This window comes from Sitophilus oryzae, unplaced genomic scaffold (assembly GCF_002938485.1).
Source record: "Sitophilus oryzae breed Bouriz unplaced genomic scaffold, Soryzae_2.0 scaffold_1442_pilon_pilon, whole genome shotgun sequence".
Lineage (NCBI taxonomy): Eukaryota > Metazoa > Arthropoda > Insecta > Coleoptera > Curculionidae > Sitophilus > Sitophilus oryzae.
The window spans coordinates 6,605,270-6,619,816 of record NW_022146107.1 but is presented as its reverse complement, the minus strand read 5'-3'; the positions used below and the strand labels follow the sequence as shown (position 1 = coordinate 6,619,816).

The window sequence follows — 14,547 nt, the reverse complement described above, 5'->3', positions numbered from 1 at the left end:
AGAGCTTTTTCGCTATCGGGGCTATTTTGAAGACATTCGATAAATGAAGACATTCGAGAAAAATATTGTTATTTTAATAAAATTTAAAAAAGTTGTCACAATCAACGTAATATGATAATTTTGGCGATCTAAGTCATTTATTAAAAATTGACATAAAACTTAACACTAATATAGAAAGATTACAAAAGGATTATCGTTTTCAGCCACACAAATCTATTCCAAAAAAATATTTTTCCTCGAATCTTAAACTACACCATTTAAAAATAATTTTTACTAAATATAAAAATAAATTACAACCTTAAAACCAACTGTCAGTACCCGGCATCAAACAATAAAGAGGTGTGCAGGCTAAGTAAATGACGTCTAGGGCTTGACCTCGCTAAAATTATCATCGATTGTCATTCATCAACCGTCTTTGACGCTGTTTTTTCTTGATTGTATAATATAGGTAATCTTTAATATTGGTTGGTTTCGTATCATGAATTATTTAAAAATAAACTATATTGATTAATAAAGGATTTCCTTTAAATTGAAATGGAAGTCTATTATTCAGCATTTTTTTATTGTATACGGTATCTTCTATATCTCAGATTTTCTATATTCAGTAAGAATATACTAATAAGACGTAAACACGATATCTTCGTTACAAAATGTACATTTAATATCAAAATCTAGACTTTATTTTTCACAACAAATAAAGGAATTCGTTGAAATACTTCTAAATGACCAATTTGCTTAATTTTATGAGTTCTTAAGAAAGTTTTGTTTCCTTTAAAATAAAATGAGAAACATTTATTTCCTAATATTCAGATTGCAATTCAACACACAGTATTTATTCTATGATAGAATATAGTGAAAATACTAGTTCTATACAGGGTGTTTTTCAAAAGTGGCTCACCCCTGTAACTTTTTAATTTTTTCAGATAAAACAACGAGATTTGATTTGTTAGTATATTATGACATAAATCAAGATTGATTGATGTATACAATAATTAGTTTCAGTTACTTCCTGTTTCAAATGACACCCTCGATATTTTTTTATTTTGTTTGATAGAATAGAACATTTTGAATAAAATGACACCATATGTCAACTTTTGTCATTTTTACTTGATATTAACTCAATTCATTTGGAAATATTACAATAAATCCTAGAAACTATAACCAACTGTAATCATAATAAAATAATATAAAATTGTTATGTGGCCTTAGAAGATGATTCGAAACCAAATGACTGTAAATTCTCCACAGAATATTATCCATATAATTTTACTTATAAAATGACAGCGATATTTGATTCCACGCAAACTTTGACGCCATTTCGTTTTCGATCGTATTGTGTTTTAAAAGTCATAAAAATTTTATGTCTAAAAAATAAAACTAAATAAACAGTAAAAACAAGAATTTTCAACTAGAATAAAAATAAAAATGAAAATATATACATGTTACTGGTGCCAATAAATAAAACATTACAATTTTAATAACTAGATATGACACTTTTTTACAATTCTATTTATTTTATCGAACTTTCAATTCCATTGGATGCTAGAAGTGTATGAAGTTAAAAAACTGTGTTTCGTATATTCAATACAAAACTTACTTGTTAGTTTTCCGGTGAGCGCCCAAGATATTCCTTTACATAGTTTATTACATTCGCTGTCGTTCTTGGCTCGTTTATTTTTAAACTTTTTCAAACGCCCAATATTATATTAAATAGAAAAACTTTTTATTTAGTAATCGAAAAAAGTTGTTTTCCTACATTTAGTTAAAATAAGTTAGAAATACGTCTTTTCCAAAATAATACACTATATTGTAGTCACTAGGGTTCACCGAGAAATCCCGATACCAAAATAGGATACCGATAATTCCGGGTTCTTTCGGGACTCGGTAACAATAATTAAAAAACTATTTTTTGTTACATGCGAAAGCGATCCATTGATACTTTCTAGCGGTCAAAATCAACCTCTTGCGAATCTCTTCTAAATAAGTAGTCTGAAGTACTTTTGAAGTTCCTATAATGTATTAGTATATTATTATAATTGACATAAAACTTGTCAAATATTAACACTAATTAATGAACTAATTAATTAATTAGTGATTAAAAAAGGATAGAACGTTTCCAAATACACAAATCTATTTTCAAAGAAATATTGTTTCTAGAATTTTAAACTACACCATTTAACAGTTTTTACTCAATATAAAAATAAATTACAACCTCCCTTAGACCAACTGGCAGTATAAGCGCCATTAAAAATAAAGAAAAGTAGGGGCAAAGTAACCACGTCTAGGGCTGGACACAGAGATATAGAGGAATTCTCCATATCTCTGGCTGGACCTCACCAAAAAAAATTGATTGTCATTTCCCACCCTTTCTTGACGCCATTTTTTTCGATCGTAAGTTATTTTATGTTATGTTTTTCATAGGTTTTTTTTGCATTTTAAATTCAAAAATATAACACTTTTTTCAAATTTAGTTGTGAGTATATGTTGTTTGATGTGAATGTACAAAAATAGTTTTACCTTTTGTAATCTCCAATCGCCAATGGACTTATTCATAAAGATTTTACAAAGAATAAGGAATTATTGAAATTAAACCCAAAGCTTACCAACAAGTGCTTAAAAGCAGCCATATTGAGAATAGTGAGAATTGTTCGAAGAGTGCTTGATATTTAAAAGAACATGAACTAGAGTAGTTCTGGTCAAGAAACCAAACCAACCGAGTTAATCGTGAATTAAAAAAAATATATAGTATGTATATAAAATATAAAATATGTATGTATATAAAATATTAAAGAAATAAAAATTCATGAAAAGGATATATATTATGTTAACTAATATAACTTTTGCATTCTGAAATTTGTCGTAATGCACTCGTTTTTCTTTCTCCTCCTTTATAGTAAATATTAATGTAAGGGAGGACTTTTTGTGATCTAATACTCCGTAAAAGTGTAACTTAATATAAAATCGATATTTTCCATTTCCTGACGTGATTGATAGCTTGGGATAGTCCAGGTAAGTAAATAATCCTCTAACTTGATATTATCAGTTATTTCATTTTGTTACTTCTCAATATCTATCCGCTGAAAAGCTTTTTAATAACGTTTCCCTTCGGCGCGGTTAACTTGTTAAAGAGAAAGTTGAAATTTTATTGATTTATTTAAAAAATGACAGCTCATATTTGAATATGATTGAAATAACGACGGACGACAGTTGCATATAAACCAGAGATATAGACATCTATATCTCTGATATAAACTCACCCTAAGTGTGGATTTCCATGCATCCGTCATGCGTCGTCCGTCGATCCGTTACTCCAAACCTTAGATCTTATAAACTTCGTGGATAAAGCTATGCCATATGAACACATTACACACTACCTTCTTTAAGAGATTTTCACATGCTTGTTCATTCATTAGAACAAGATTATCGCATAAGCATAGCCTTCTCTCTGAATACGCTACTGAGCACGCGCAGAACGATATTAGATGTAAATGCTAACCTCTGGAGCATTTTGCTGCTGCTTAGACAACAATTCAATTACTAAAAATATAGACCATTAAAATTGTTTAATCAAGATATAACTGATACGTGTATTCATTATTTTGAAAATATTTGTCATATTATTTCAATTTATTTTTTATTTTATATAATTTTTTTATAGTATTTTTAGTAAAATATCTCCAAACCACAGATTGTTCTTTTGACCCAGGCTGCATAATTAACTATAGACGCTATCCGTTACGTATCTGAGTGACAAAATTTTACGCCTACATCGACAATGCTTTAAACTAAACTAAATTCATAAAAAATCATCCTGTCTCTGATCAAGTGAACTACTATACCCGTCGCTCATCGAAAAAAAGTTCAATAACAGCCAATATAACGCAAGTAAAAAACTTTTTTCTACATTACGAGATTAAAACTTATCAGGGTTTACCAGGTTGAAAAAGTCCCTTATAAGGTACCACATGTTCGGAACCACCTACCTTTTGTACGGCATGCATTGATCCGAAAATATTGGTTGAAAAGCTAGCCATCCTATCCGATAGTCAAGCAGCACTAAACGCGATCAACTCAGTAACCATTCCAATTCGAAGTTGGTCAAAGAAGCCCAACAAATTAGGCAAAGAAAATAAAGTCCTCCTACTCTGGGTGCCTGCTCACCAAGATATAGAAGGCAATAAAAAAACAAATGATCTAGCTAGAAAAGGAGCGAACACTCCACTAACTGGACCAGAACCGTTCTGTTTTCCAAGCCGGAACCAACTGAAAGCGGAACTGAAGAATCTGGAAGACTCCATCCGTAACTTGGAATGGGTGTCCTCCAACGGTCTAAGATACTCGAAAAAGTTCCTCAGAACTTACGACCGAGAAAAATCAAAGATTTTCCTTGATTTAAGTAAAAACAATCTTCGGATTGTCACGGGGTTTCTAACAGCACACTGTCTCCTCAACGAACGCCTCAGTAGGCTGAGACGACCACCATTCGTGCCATGAACTTTGGTACGGCTGATGTCGAGGACGAAGAACTGGCCTCTGTGGAGCCGTCTCAGATACTGGCTTTTGTTAAAGCCCTGATACTGTATGATGAAAGGGGAACCCATAATAGATCTGTAAGGTCGCGGTGATCTCCCTTTCTAAACATTCTACATTCTAGCCCAGCACAGATTCAGGTACCGAAAATAACGCAGCATTATACAGAGTGTGTCTTAAATAAGTGCAAATATTTTCAAGCAGATCTTGATAAAAGAAACCTATTTTCTCTTTTCCGTTTTTCAAATAAGTCTAAAGTAACCGAGAGGATTTTTTCTGTGCTTTCTTTTTTGTAAAATATAATCTACTACGTTATTTTGCCATATTATGAAGATATGTTTTTAACTAAAAATTTATAACTTTGCTCATCTTCTCCCATTTATCTTGCTTCTGCAGATTCTTTTAGTCCTGATACCACTGTTGAAATTGTCTTCGTTATCATCACTTTCTGGCAACATTTTGTTTTTTTTTACTTACACAAATTCGAAAAAATGAAATGGAAATTCAAAATTGACAATAAGTATGACATACGATTAATATTCCAAAAAAATAGCATTTCCTTAAATTAACATTACATTAACCTTGTCTTAAAAGACGTTGTAATAAGCAACTTCTAACTTAATAGATTTTCTGTGTAGCTATATCTGCATCGTTAAGCATAGACTATTTCACTTACGTGTTCGCTGTTTGACTTTGTGTCCTGCAGTGATTATAACCGCGCCAGTATGTAAGTAAACTATTGAAACACTGGCCACTTTAGTGCCAATTACATGAAATTTATTGCGAGCTTGGAATTTCATTGGCTTATATTTAAGTGAAAGAGGACCAAACAGAGCGAACTTTATAGAAATCTTGAATCCATGGTATTAAAAATGGTTATTGATCACTAAATATAAATCTTATGCACCAATCAGGTTTTCTCGAGGGTTTTCTATTTCAGATTTGTATTCCTTTTATATAATACTAACTTTTCCCGCCACTTCGTCCGCGTATACCTCGAATACTCCATTTCCTAAATGTTTTTTTCATGTACATGTTTTAGATGATCGTCTACTACTAAGCTCACAATTGCACTGTTTAAACTATGTTTCGAAAATTAACAGTTTGGAGCTATTTCAGATAAAACTTTTCAATTTTTAGAAATCGAATCAAAGTCAAGGTTTTGTAAAATCTAAAAATAGAAAATACATAGGTATCTGGAAAATAAAAAATAGTGATATGTCCGAGGATATGTCCATGTACCCTCTATATGGACAGAGCCCTATAATAATGGTCCCATTTAAAATGGGGTGTTTCTAAAATGAATAGTTTTGACATATTTAAGATAAAAGTTTTCAATTATCAATTTTCTTGATATACATATATAATAATAGCTCCCGTATATAGCGTTTAACGCCTTGGGAGTAGCAAGGTACAGCTTGCTATACTAGAGCCGTTCGGTATACAATGAAGGTAATGTGGCTAGCACTACGCTTCAACCGCCTATTATTACCTCAGGATTGTGAATCCAAACCAAACCAAACTATTTTTATTTTAATAAAAATAGTCGGCTGATGAAATGCCGGGTGTAGGAATCGAACCCACACCTTGAGATTGGTAGACGAGAGCCTGTACCTCTACGTCACCGGGCACCTTGATAAACATATACCCCCCTAAAAAAATGTTTTTTTTTAGTTTTCAATTTTTCACCTGAAATGAAATAAAAGACGTCAATGTAAGAATTCTAACAGCACTAATACTGTTTATACGCCTTCATTCTTCTTCATACTTTTTCCCCAGAAGAATGATTTAAAGAAGAAATATTTTGTGCATATTATTCACTAAATAAATCCTTGTATAATATTTTATACTTCTAGATGTTAGTCATGATTAAAAAAAAGTTTGCTTAAATTTTGAGAACCACTGATTTTTTTCTGGGTTTTCGTTCGTTCTACTCACTTTAATCTATACAATTTATGTTATCAAGATATGATTTTTAACTAAAAATTAAAAAACTCCGAAATTTAAGACTCATCCTGTATAGTTATAAATTAAATAAGTAAATAATAAAACCATTACTATAAAGTGTACAGATATTTCATCTCTCAAAATTTACGAGTCAACTTTCGTTTAGCTGAAATAAGTTATTAGAAAAAAAAATGTTGCAACCCAAATCCTAACCAATCTAATATTTTTGCAAAATCACAGTTAATTATTAAAATATATAAAAACCACAGCTAACACCCTCCACAAAGAAAAGCTAACCAAAGCAACCGAAATGCTAACCAATCTAATATTTTTGCAAAATCACAGTTAATTATTAAAATATATAAAAACCACAGCTAACACCCTCCACAAAGAAAAGCTAACCAAAGCAACCGAAATGCTAACCAATCTAATATTTTTGCAAAATCACTGTTAATTATTAAAATATATAAAAACCACAGCTAACACCCTCCACAAAGAAAAGCTAACCAAAGCAACCAAAATGCTAACCAATCTAATATTTTTGCAAAATCACAGTTAATTATTAAAATATATAAAAACCACAGCTAACACCCTCCACAAAGAAAAGCTAACCAAAGCAACCCAAATGCTAACCAATCTAATATTTTTGCAAAATCACGGTTAATTATTAAACTATAAAAGAAAACTGCACGATCCAATGATTTTTTGTTTTGAATCAGCCCTATTTACGTAAAGCTTTAATAAAAAACAAGAATAAGTGCAACATTCCGAGGTCCTTATAGTTTACAAGAACCTATATTATCTATTCTACAAGAATTGTTATTCCTCCGAAAGATGTTTTACCCCACCCAGCACCCCTATTCGCTCCCGGGTCCCGTAAGCTTCTAAACTGAAAAATGTATGAAAAACAAAGTGCACAAAATGACATTGACATATTTCCGCAGGAATTTTTTTGTATTTCTTTGCTCGCAAAGGCTCGTATAAAACAAATATAAGTTCATTTTTCATGTAACTGATTTCGGCTATTCTAAAGTCAAAGCATTTTTTATGTAAAATAAAAAAAATAAAAAATTTCCGCAGACACTTTTTGTGTTTTTATGTTTAGAAAAAATGTCTAAAACACACCCCGAAGACTAGTTTTGATGTAACAGATTTCGGCTATACTAAAGTCCGAAAAATGAAAATGACGCATTTCCACAGGAAAATTTTTGTATATTTGTACTCCTGACGCCTTCTAGAACGCATATATAAAGTCATTTTTTATATAACAGATTTCAGCTAAACGAAAGTTGAGCCAAATTTACATTTTCACATTGTCAGTTCAACAATTTGCAACAATTTGCGAAGCTTCCATTGATGCGGGTGATAAGTCGCATCCCTTCAAAATATTGTAATAGGTTTTTATTTAAAAAAGTCACTGAGATCTCCTATAATAAATTAAAATTCTCAGTAAATTTGTTCAAGTAATTAAATTAAATTTCAATTATTTAATGTGGGTATTGGTCGAGCTTTATAGATAACACAAAGACCTATGCTAAACGCTAAAAAGTAAAAATCTCTCGAGAGCGCGATGATGCGACTGTCCTCGTTACATCTTGAACATCGCCGAACACGAGCCGGGGTCACAAAACTTTCCGGTCGCGATTCCCGTTCGCGGTTTTGGTCGGTGAGTGAGACGGTTTTTTTAAACACATCTCATTCGCGGTATAAAATAAAAAAATATCGTTGCGCGTCGCAATGAGCGATTCTGAGAACGGCTGTAAAAAAGAAATAATTTTGCAATCATCCTTTACTTCTGTGGTGTATTCAGAAAAATTAAAAACTATTGAAGAAGGACCTGCAAAGCATAATTTGAATATTAATACTAAATTAAAATCGTGTATTCGTCATTTTAGTGAAAATCTTTATAAAAGTGAACACTGGTTATGTGGTTGTAAGGCACTCAGTAAACTTTTTCGTTGGCCTTGTCTCCTATTACATTCTAAAGGGGCGTCCAGACCGGATAAGCGAGCAGGAGCGAGCAAGAATTCGGGTATGTTCTATGGGAACGCTTAACTGGTGTGGACGGCTCTGCGAGCGAGCGAATGATTGCTTGCTCGCGCTCGACACTGTTCCACGCCGTGTCGGTACATCAAAGAAAATTCGCGCTATTTCACGTTCGGTTTGGACGGGATTTTGTTTACCACGTTTGCGATCGAATATCAAAAATGGAATGGCCGAATGAAGTTGTTTTAGAACTAATATAGGAGTGCAAAAAATGGCCAAGACCCGTAAGGTTATAGCTAGCCTTTCTCTAGGTGAAATTGCTTTTCGGTAATTGGTATCACTTTTCATTATTTTTATGTCAATTAAATCTAATAAGGTATTAAAATCTGTAAGTGATATCCGACAAAAGTTCTTAAATTTTCCAGAATCTTCTGTTTCAACATCGTTTAGTAAATTGTTACCACCATGAGAAACTCGATTTTTAAAAAGAGTTATGTTCCACCATCTCCTCTGCAGTCGTTTTCTCTTTTGACGTTTCAACAATTTATAAAATACAATGAAAGACGCACAAGCAATGCTTTTTTCTGACATTATGAACATGAACTACCACACACCGATCAACGCCGAACATACAAATAATCGCTAGGTCTGGACGGAAGCTGATCATGTGCTCGAGAGCAGCAGAAATCATGAGCGAATATGAATAAATGTTTGCTCGCGCTCATTACTGCTCGCTCATCTGGTCTGGACGCCCCTTAAGATTTCATCTAACAGACACAGCTTAATTTTTTTTATCTAAATTTAGTTCTATTTTTAAATCGGTTTGATTAGTTTTTTACACCTGTTACATTTTATTTCTGTAACTTCAAAATTAAAACTTTAATAAAAAAACTTTATTGTGTTGGTAAAATGTTAATTGCAGTTACTTATTACATCCCCTTGTATTGAAGCCGCGCTGCTACGCCGCTGCAAAATTACAGTATAATTCTGCTCTATTGCACATTGTTATCAATAATATAAACTAGTTAAGGATTATCACACTTAATAGACTTAACTAAAATTTGTGTAAATACGTAAAATAAATTTGTTAATTTACCGTAACACCTATTAGGAGTCATGTTTCCCGTGAAACTTGACGCCTAATTGATAATTACGATTTTTTCGCCACAAACGGTATCATGAATATTGTCGTTATAAGTATAAATAGTTTGGTCAAATTTTCTGGTAAAAATTCCCTAGTAGGTAAGTTTTTAGGTAGCTTTAATTTATTTGAATCTATATGTTTTTTGGGGTGTTGAATTCGATTTTGACGTTTACCAATAAAATTTATGACTATGTCAAATTAAATTGCCTCAATTTGTACAATTTGCATTTACTGACATTTAGAAAAAATAAAACTTTAATGCTTATTACGAAGATAGCATACGATGAAAAAAACTGCATTCAGTTGGCTTTGAAATGACGATCAATGGGCCCCATTTAATTTTACATATAAAATGACAGCGATCTTCATTTCCAAGTCATCGCTGACGTTTTTTTTTGTCAATCATATGATATTCCTCTTAAATAAACAATAATTAGTATTTAAGAATTAAAAAATTATAATAAATAAATGAACATTTATGGTATATTAATAAGTTAAAAATCTTTTGTCATATTTTTATATGTTAAATCAACCACAGTAGCGGAAATGACAAAACTTTTAAAACTTTTATTTATTAGTGTTACTGATAAAAATGCATTTATGAAAAAAAATTCTGTTAATTTGAGATTAATAAATAAATTTTAAATATAATGTTAAACAATGCAATTCTAATATCATACTAAGTTAAGCCCAACTAATAATAATATTTATAATAAGAACTATCTCTAAAATATTTTTCGAAGTTGGCCATATTAAAAATAGTGAACTGTTCAAAACTTTATAAATAGTGATAAATTTGATGAATATATTTGAAATCCTTCCATAGATTTGTCGAATACTTAAACCCGAAGCTTACCAGCTAAAATCCTTGCAGTGCGAGCAGAACGTAAGCTGTTTAAAGAATCTCGGGATGAATCTGTGATCTCTGATGTTGTAGACGTTATTTTTTTCACAAACACTTCCTTTCATTCAATCTCTACACGAGATCCATGTTCAAGTCGTTCCTATATCATAATATATTTCACTATTTAATTTAATAACCTAATTTATTATACCACTGAGTATATTATTTAAAGTAGTTGTGAATTCTCTAATGGTACCAATATAGACTTTGATGGTACTATTATTGTAATAAGTTCTCGTCAAATAACCTAAGTGTATTTTGAAATGGAAGGGGAGTTGATGAAGGGAAGTTTGTTCATTTACAATATTGTCCTGAAATATCAATATAAATGATGAGGAATTGTACCTTATTCTTTTTAAATATCGATGTAGTTTTAGATCTTAATATTTTTAAGCATATTATATTTATTGGCATCTATTTAAAAAATGATTTGTTAAAAGTATATTTCATTTAAATAAAAATTCTTAGTCCACTCACTAAGGAAAACTCCTAAAATGTCTCTTAATCTACCTAAATATCAAATATTTCATTCATCATATCAATGAATTTCCTTTCAGAAAGTAGGTAGGTAGTAATTTTTAAGTGTTTTTAAAATATTTTACCGGCCTTAAATTTATAATACACTCTTATATGAATGAAGTTTACCTGTGTTACTGAATTATTTAAATAGCACTCTCAGTATAATACGTTGACGTTCAAGTTTTAATATATTAAGAATCATCTATGGAACAAATATATGTGTAAGAATGACTTGTAAAATGTTAATACCGGGTGCGTCTTAAAATATAACTCTACTAACTCTCACCCCAATAACTTTTTATTTTTTCAAATAAAAAATGAGATTTGGTATGTTACTATATAACATTAAGATTCATAGACGTATTCAATTGTTTCTGGTCACTTCCTGTTTTACCGGAATTGATTTTTAAATGGCACCCTCGGTATTTTTTTACTTTATTCGATAGAAAATGACAATCTGAATAGAATGACAAATCGCTTTAAAAAACATCGTATTTTAAATTTCAATCTATGACTGTCAAAAACACTCATTTTTAATCAAGAACTCATGGAAAATAGATTTAATATTTAATCGTTTAATGTTTTTAGTGTCTTGTCCTGGCCGGTTAAAAGATGCCCAAAAAATGCAGAGTCAAATGAGCTGAAGCAACTGATTTCACTGATATCTTTTTTATTTTAGCGGATAAAAGACGAGATTTGGTTCAAATTTGGATATGACATAAATTAGGATTGATTGACGTATTCAATTGTTTTCGGTCACTTCGACAGCCTCGGTATTTTTTTACTTTATTCGATAGAAACTGACACACTGAATAGAATGACATATCATATGTCAACTTTAGATATTTTCGCATATGGTTTATTTGAAATTGTAACATGCGGTTCATTTGACGACAATTTGACTCGAAATACCAAGTGTGTGGTACCAAATTATTCGTAAAAACATGCTTTTTCCAAATATGCTAATGAGCCACCCTCGTATCATTTGAAAAAATTGAGATATGATTAAAAATGCGATTTAGGCTTTGGGCGATTGGGATATATAGGGGTGAGCTACTTTTGAGATGCACCCGGTATATAAAATGATTACGAAAAGTTAATAAGTTGCTATACCAGTGAATTTTCCATCAGAAGGTACAAATACTTTTTTTTACCGTATTAAATTAATGTCTGTTGTGAATGGTACAATATGATCGGAAAAAAAATGGCATTAGCGATGGCTATGAAATAAAGATAGCTGTTATTTTATATGTAGAATTATATGGGGAATGTCATCCATAGTCATTCCCAAGCCAACTGGACGCCGTTTTCTTTTTGGTCATACGGTATTTTTGTCTTTGTTCCTGAGAGATTCGAAATATACTATACGAACTGTTTATTACATTTTTTTTGTTACCATTTTATAAATAATAGTGCATTAAATTTGATGAATACATTTGAAATCCTTTTCATAGTTTTATCGAATAAGCCTTTAGCTTACCAGATAAAATCCTTGCAGTGCGAGCAGAACGTGGGCTGTTTGAAGAATCTCGGGATGAATCTGTGATCTTTGATGTTGTAGACGTTCTTTTTCTTCAAGGCGCCCTTCCTCCCTTTCAGCCTCAGGCCGAATTTCGTGTTCAGGTCGTTCGACTCATCATTGTTTACGTCCTGGTCCTCGGCCATGGCCGCCGGCGGTATTCGCTGACGCTGTTTCGCGTTATTTTTGGCAGCGAAAGCGTGCGCGACAAGAACACGGACACGGCAGGCGATCGATCGGATCCGAAGCCGACAGCAGAACGCGGTCGGGCGGCCCGCAGGATTCCGCTAAAAATACTGCGGGGCCTGCGGCAGCACGGGCCCAGAGCAGGAGACGGCAACGGGGGAGCGAGGGGGAGGAAAGCGGGCTAGCGAGCAGGCGGACAGCCGCGCTGCTGGATGTCAATAATCAGGTATCGCCGCCGAACTTACTCACCCACCGGTGCAACAGATTGTTTGGGAAGCGACCTACGTCCTTGCTGGAGTAGCCACTATATAGGTCGGTAGTGTCTGCTAGTATTTCTTAGTTTTTATATATCGGGATTTGGTTTAAGTATTTAATACTTATTTCCTATTTCTGCCTTCCAGTTACCCTACGCCACACATCTCGTTTTAGAGCGTCATCAGCTTCTAGGTTACGCGTTTCCATTGCTTCCTTAACCGTTGCGTTCCAGGATTTTCTAGGTCTACCTCTCTTTCTTCTGCCCTGTGGATCCCATTGAAAAACTTTTTTTTGCCACCTGTTCTCCGGCATTCAGAACATGTCCAAACCACTTTAAGCTGGATTTTTCAAGAAGATTTGACAAGTTTGAGACAAGATTGGGACAACTTGGATTTTGCGCTTCGCGTCTGCACTCAGAGTCCATAGCAAAGAACTGACTCCACCAATGTTCGTCCAATAAGTCTCTTTTTAGTCGTTGCAGACAAGTTTCGGTCCCACCAGAGGCTATTTAGACATCCAATAACTTGTTTGCTCTTCTGAATTCGAGTTTGTATTTCTTCTTTGCCCAAACCCTCGTTGTTGATAGTATGCATCCAAGTATTTAAATTTGTCTACTTGTTGAATCTGGGGAATCATTAACGGCGAGCATCGCGGCGAGATGAAATGATCCACCATGTTTTTACCCTGTGTGGGTTTAGATGCATCCGTCTTGTATATCCTTTGCTATCCGGTCAAGAAACAATATGTGCCTTCTTGGACATTGGGGTGCCGTTTGGCAACATATCTCACAAGATGATCACACGATCCATAGAAACAAGAGGAGCAAAGAGAACTATAATTGACAATGGTTTTGGGAAATGCTTCAACACGGACAGCAGAGGTTCAGACGGGTACCAAATCTGTAGATGTTAAAACAAGCCAAGGAACTCCACAAGGTTGAGTAACCACCCCCCTAATGTGGAGCTTGGTAGTAGATAAACTTCTAGACAAATTAACTCTAGCGAGAATACACTGCATAGGGTATGCAGACGACATAGTCGTGATCGCTCAGCCCGTTTCAACTCAGACAAAACCGCAATAGTACCATTCACCAGAAAGCAATATCTAAAAATTTGAAAAAAATCCAACTAAATGGTAAAGAAATACTGCCATCACAGGAAGACAAATATCTGGGAATAACCCTGGACAGTATTTTTTCTTATAACTTCTATTCTATGGAACAGGCATATTACGAACATTACCAGAAAAGCCACAAAGGCGCTCATGATATGCAGAAGACTGGCAGGAACTAGACGGACATGGACTAACATTTTGCTCTGGATGTATACCATGATAGTAAGACCCATGATTACTTATGGAGCAGTTGCTTACTATACACAAAACTAGAGAAACTTACAGCAAGAAAAAATATGTGCCAAATGCAGAGAATGTCATATATCTGCATTACAGGAGCCAGAAGAACCTGCCCAATAGCAACAGTGGAGGTCATTCTATACCAAACACCACTGAACATTGTCATCGGTCAAATCATATACCAATGCGACAATGATTTTTGTA

The 14,547-nt window shown here is 33.1% G+C and overlaps 1 protein-coding gene across 1 annotated transcript in view; it reads right to left on the bottom strand.

The window, feature by feature from the left end:
- Positions 1-12,830, bottom strand: part of LOC115877169 (protein kinase C, brain isozyme) — a 91,779-nt gene extending 78,949 nt beyond the window's left edge. Inside the window, exon 1 of the mRNA XM_030893327.1 lies at positions 12,511-12,830. Coding sequence (XP_030749187.1) covers positions 12,511-12,695 — 185 coding nt within the window. The 5' untranslated portion in view covers positions 12,696-12,830. The remainder of the gene's footprint in view (positions 1-12,510) is intronic.
- Positions 12,831-14,547: the final 1,717 nt, after the last annotated feature.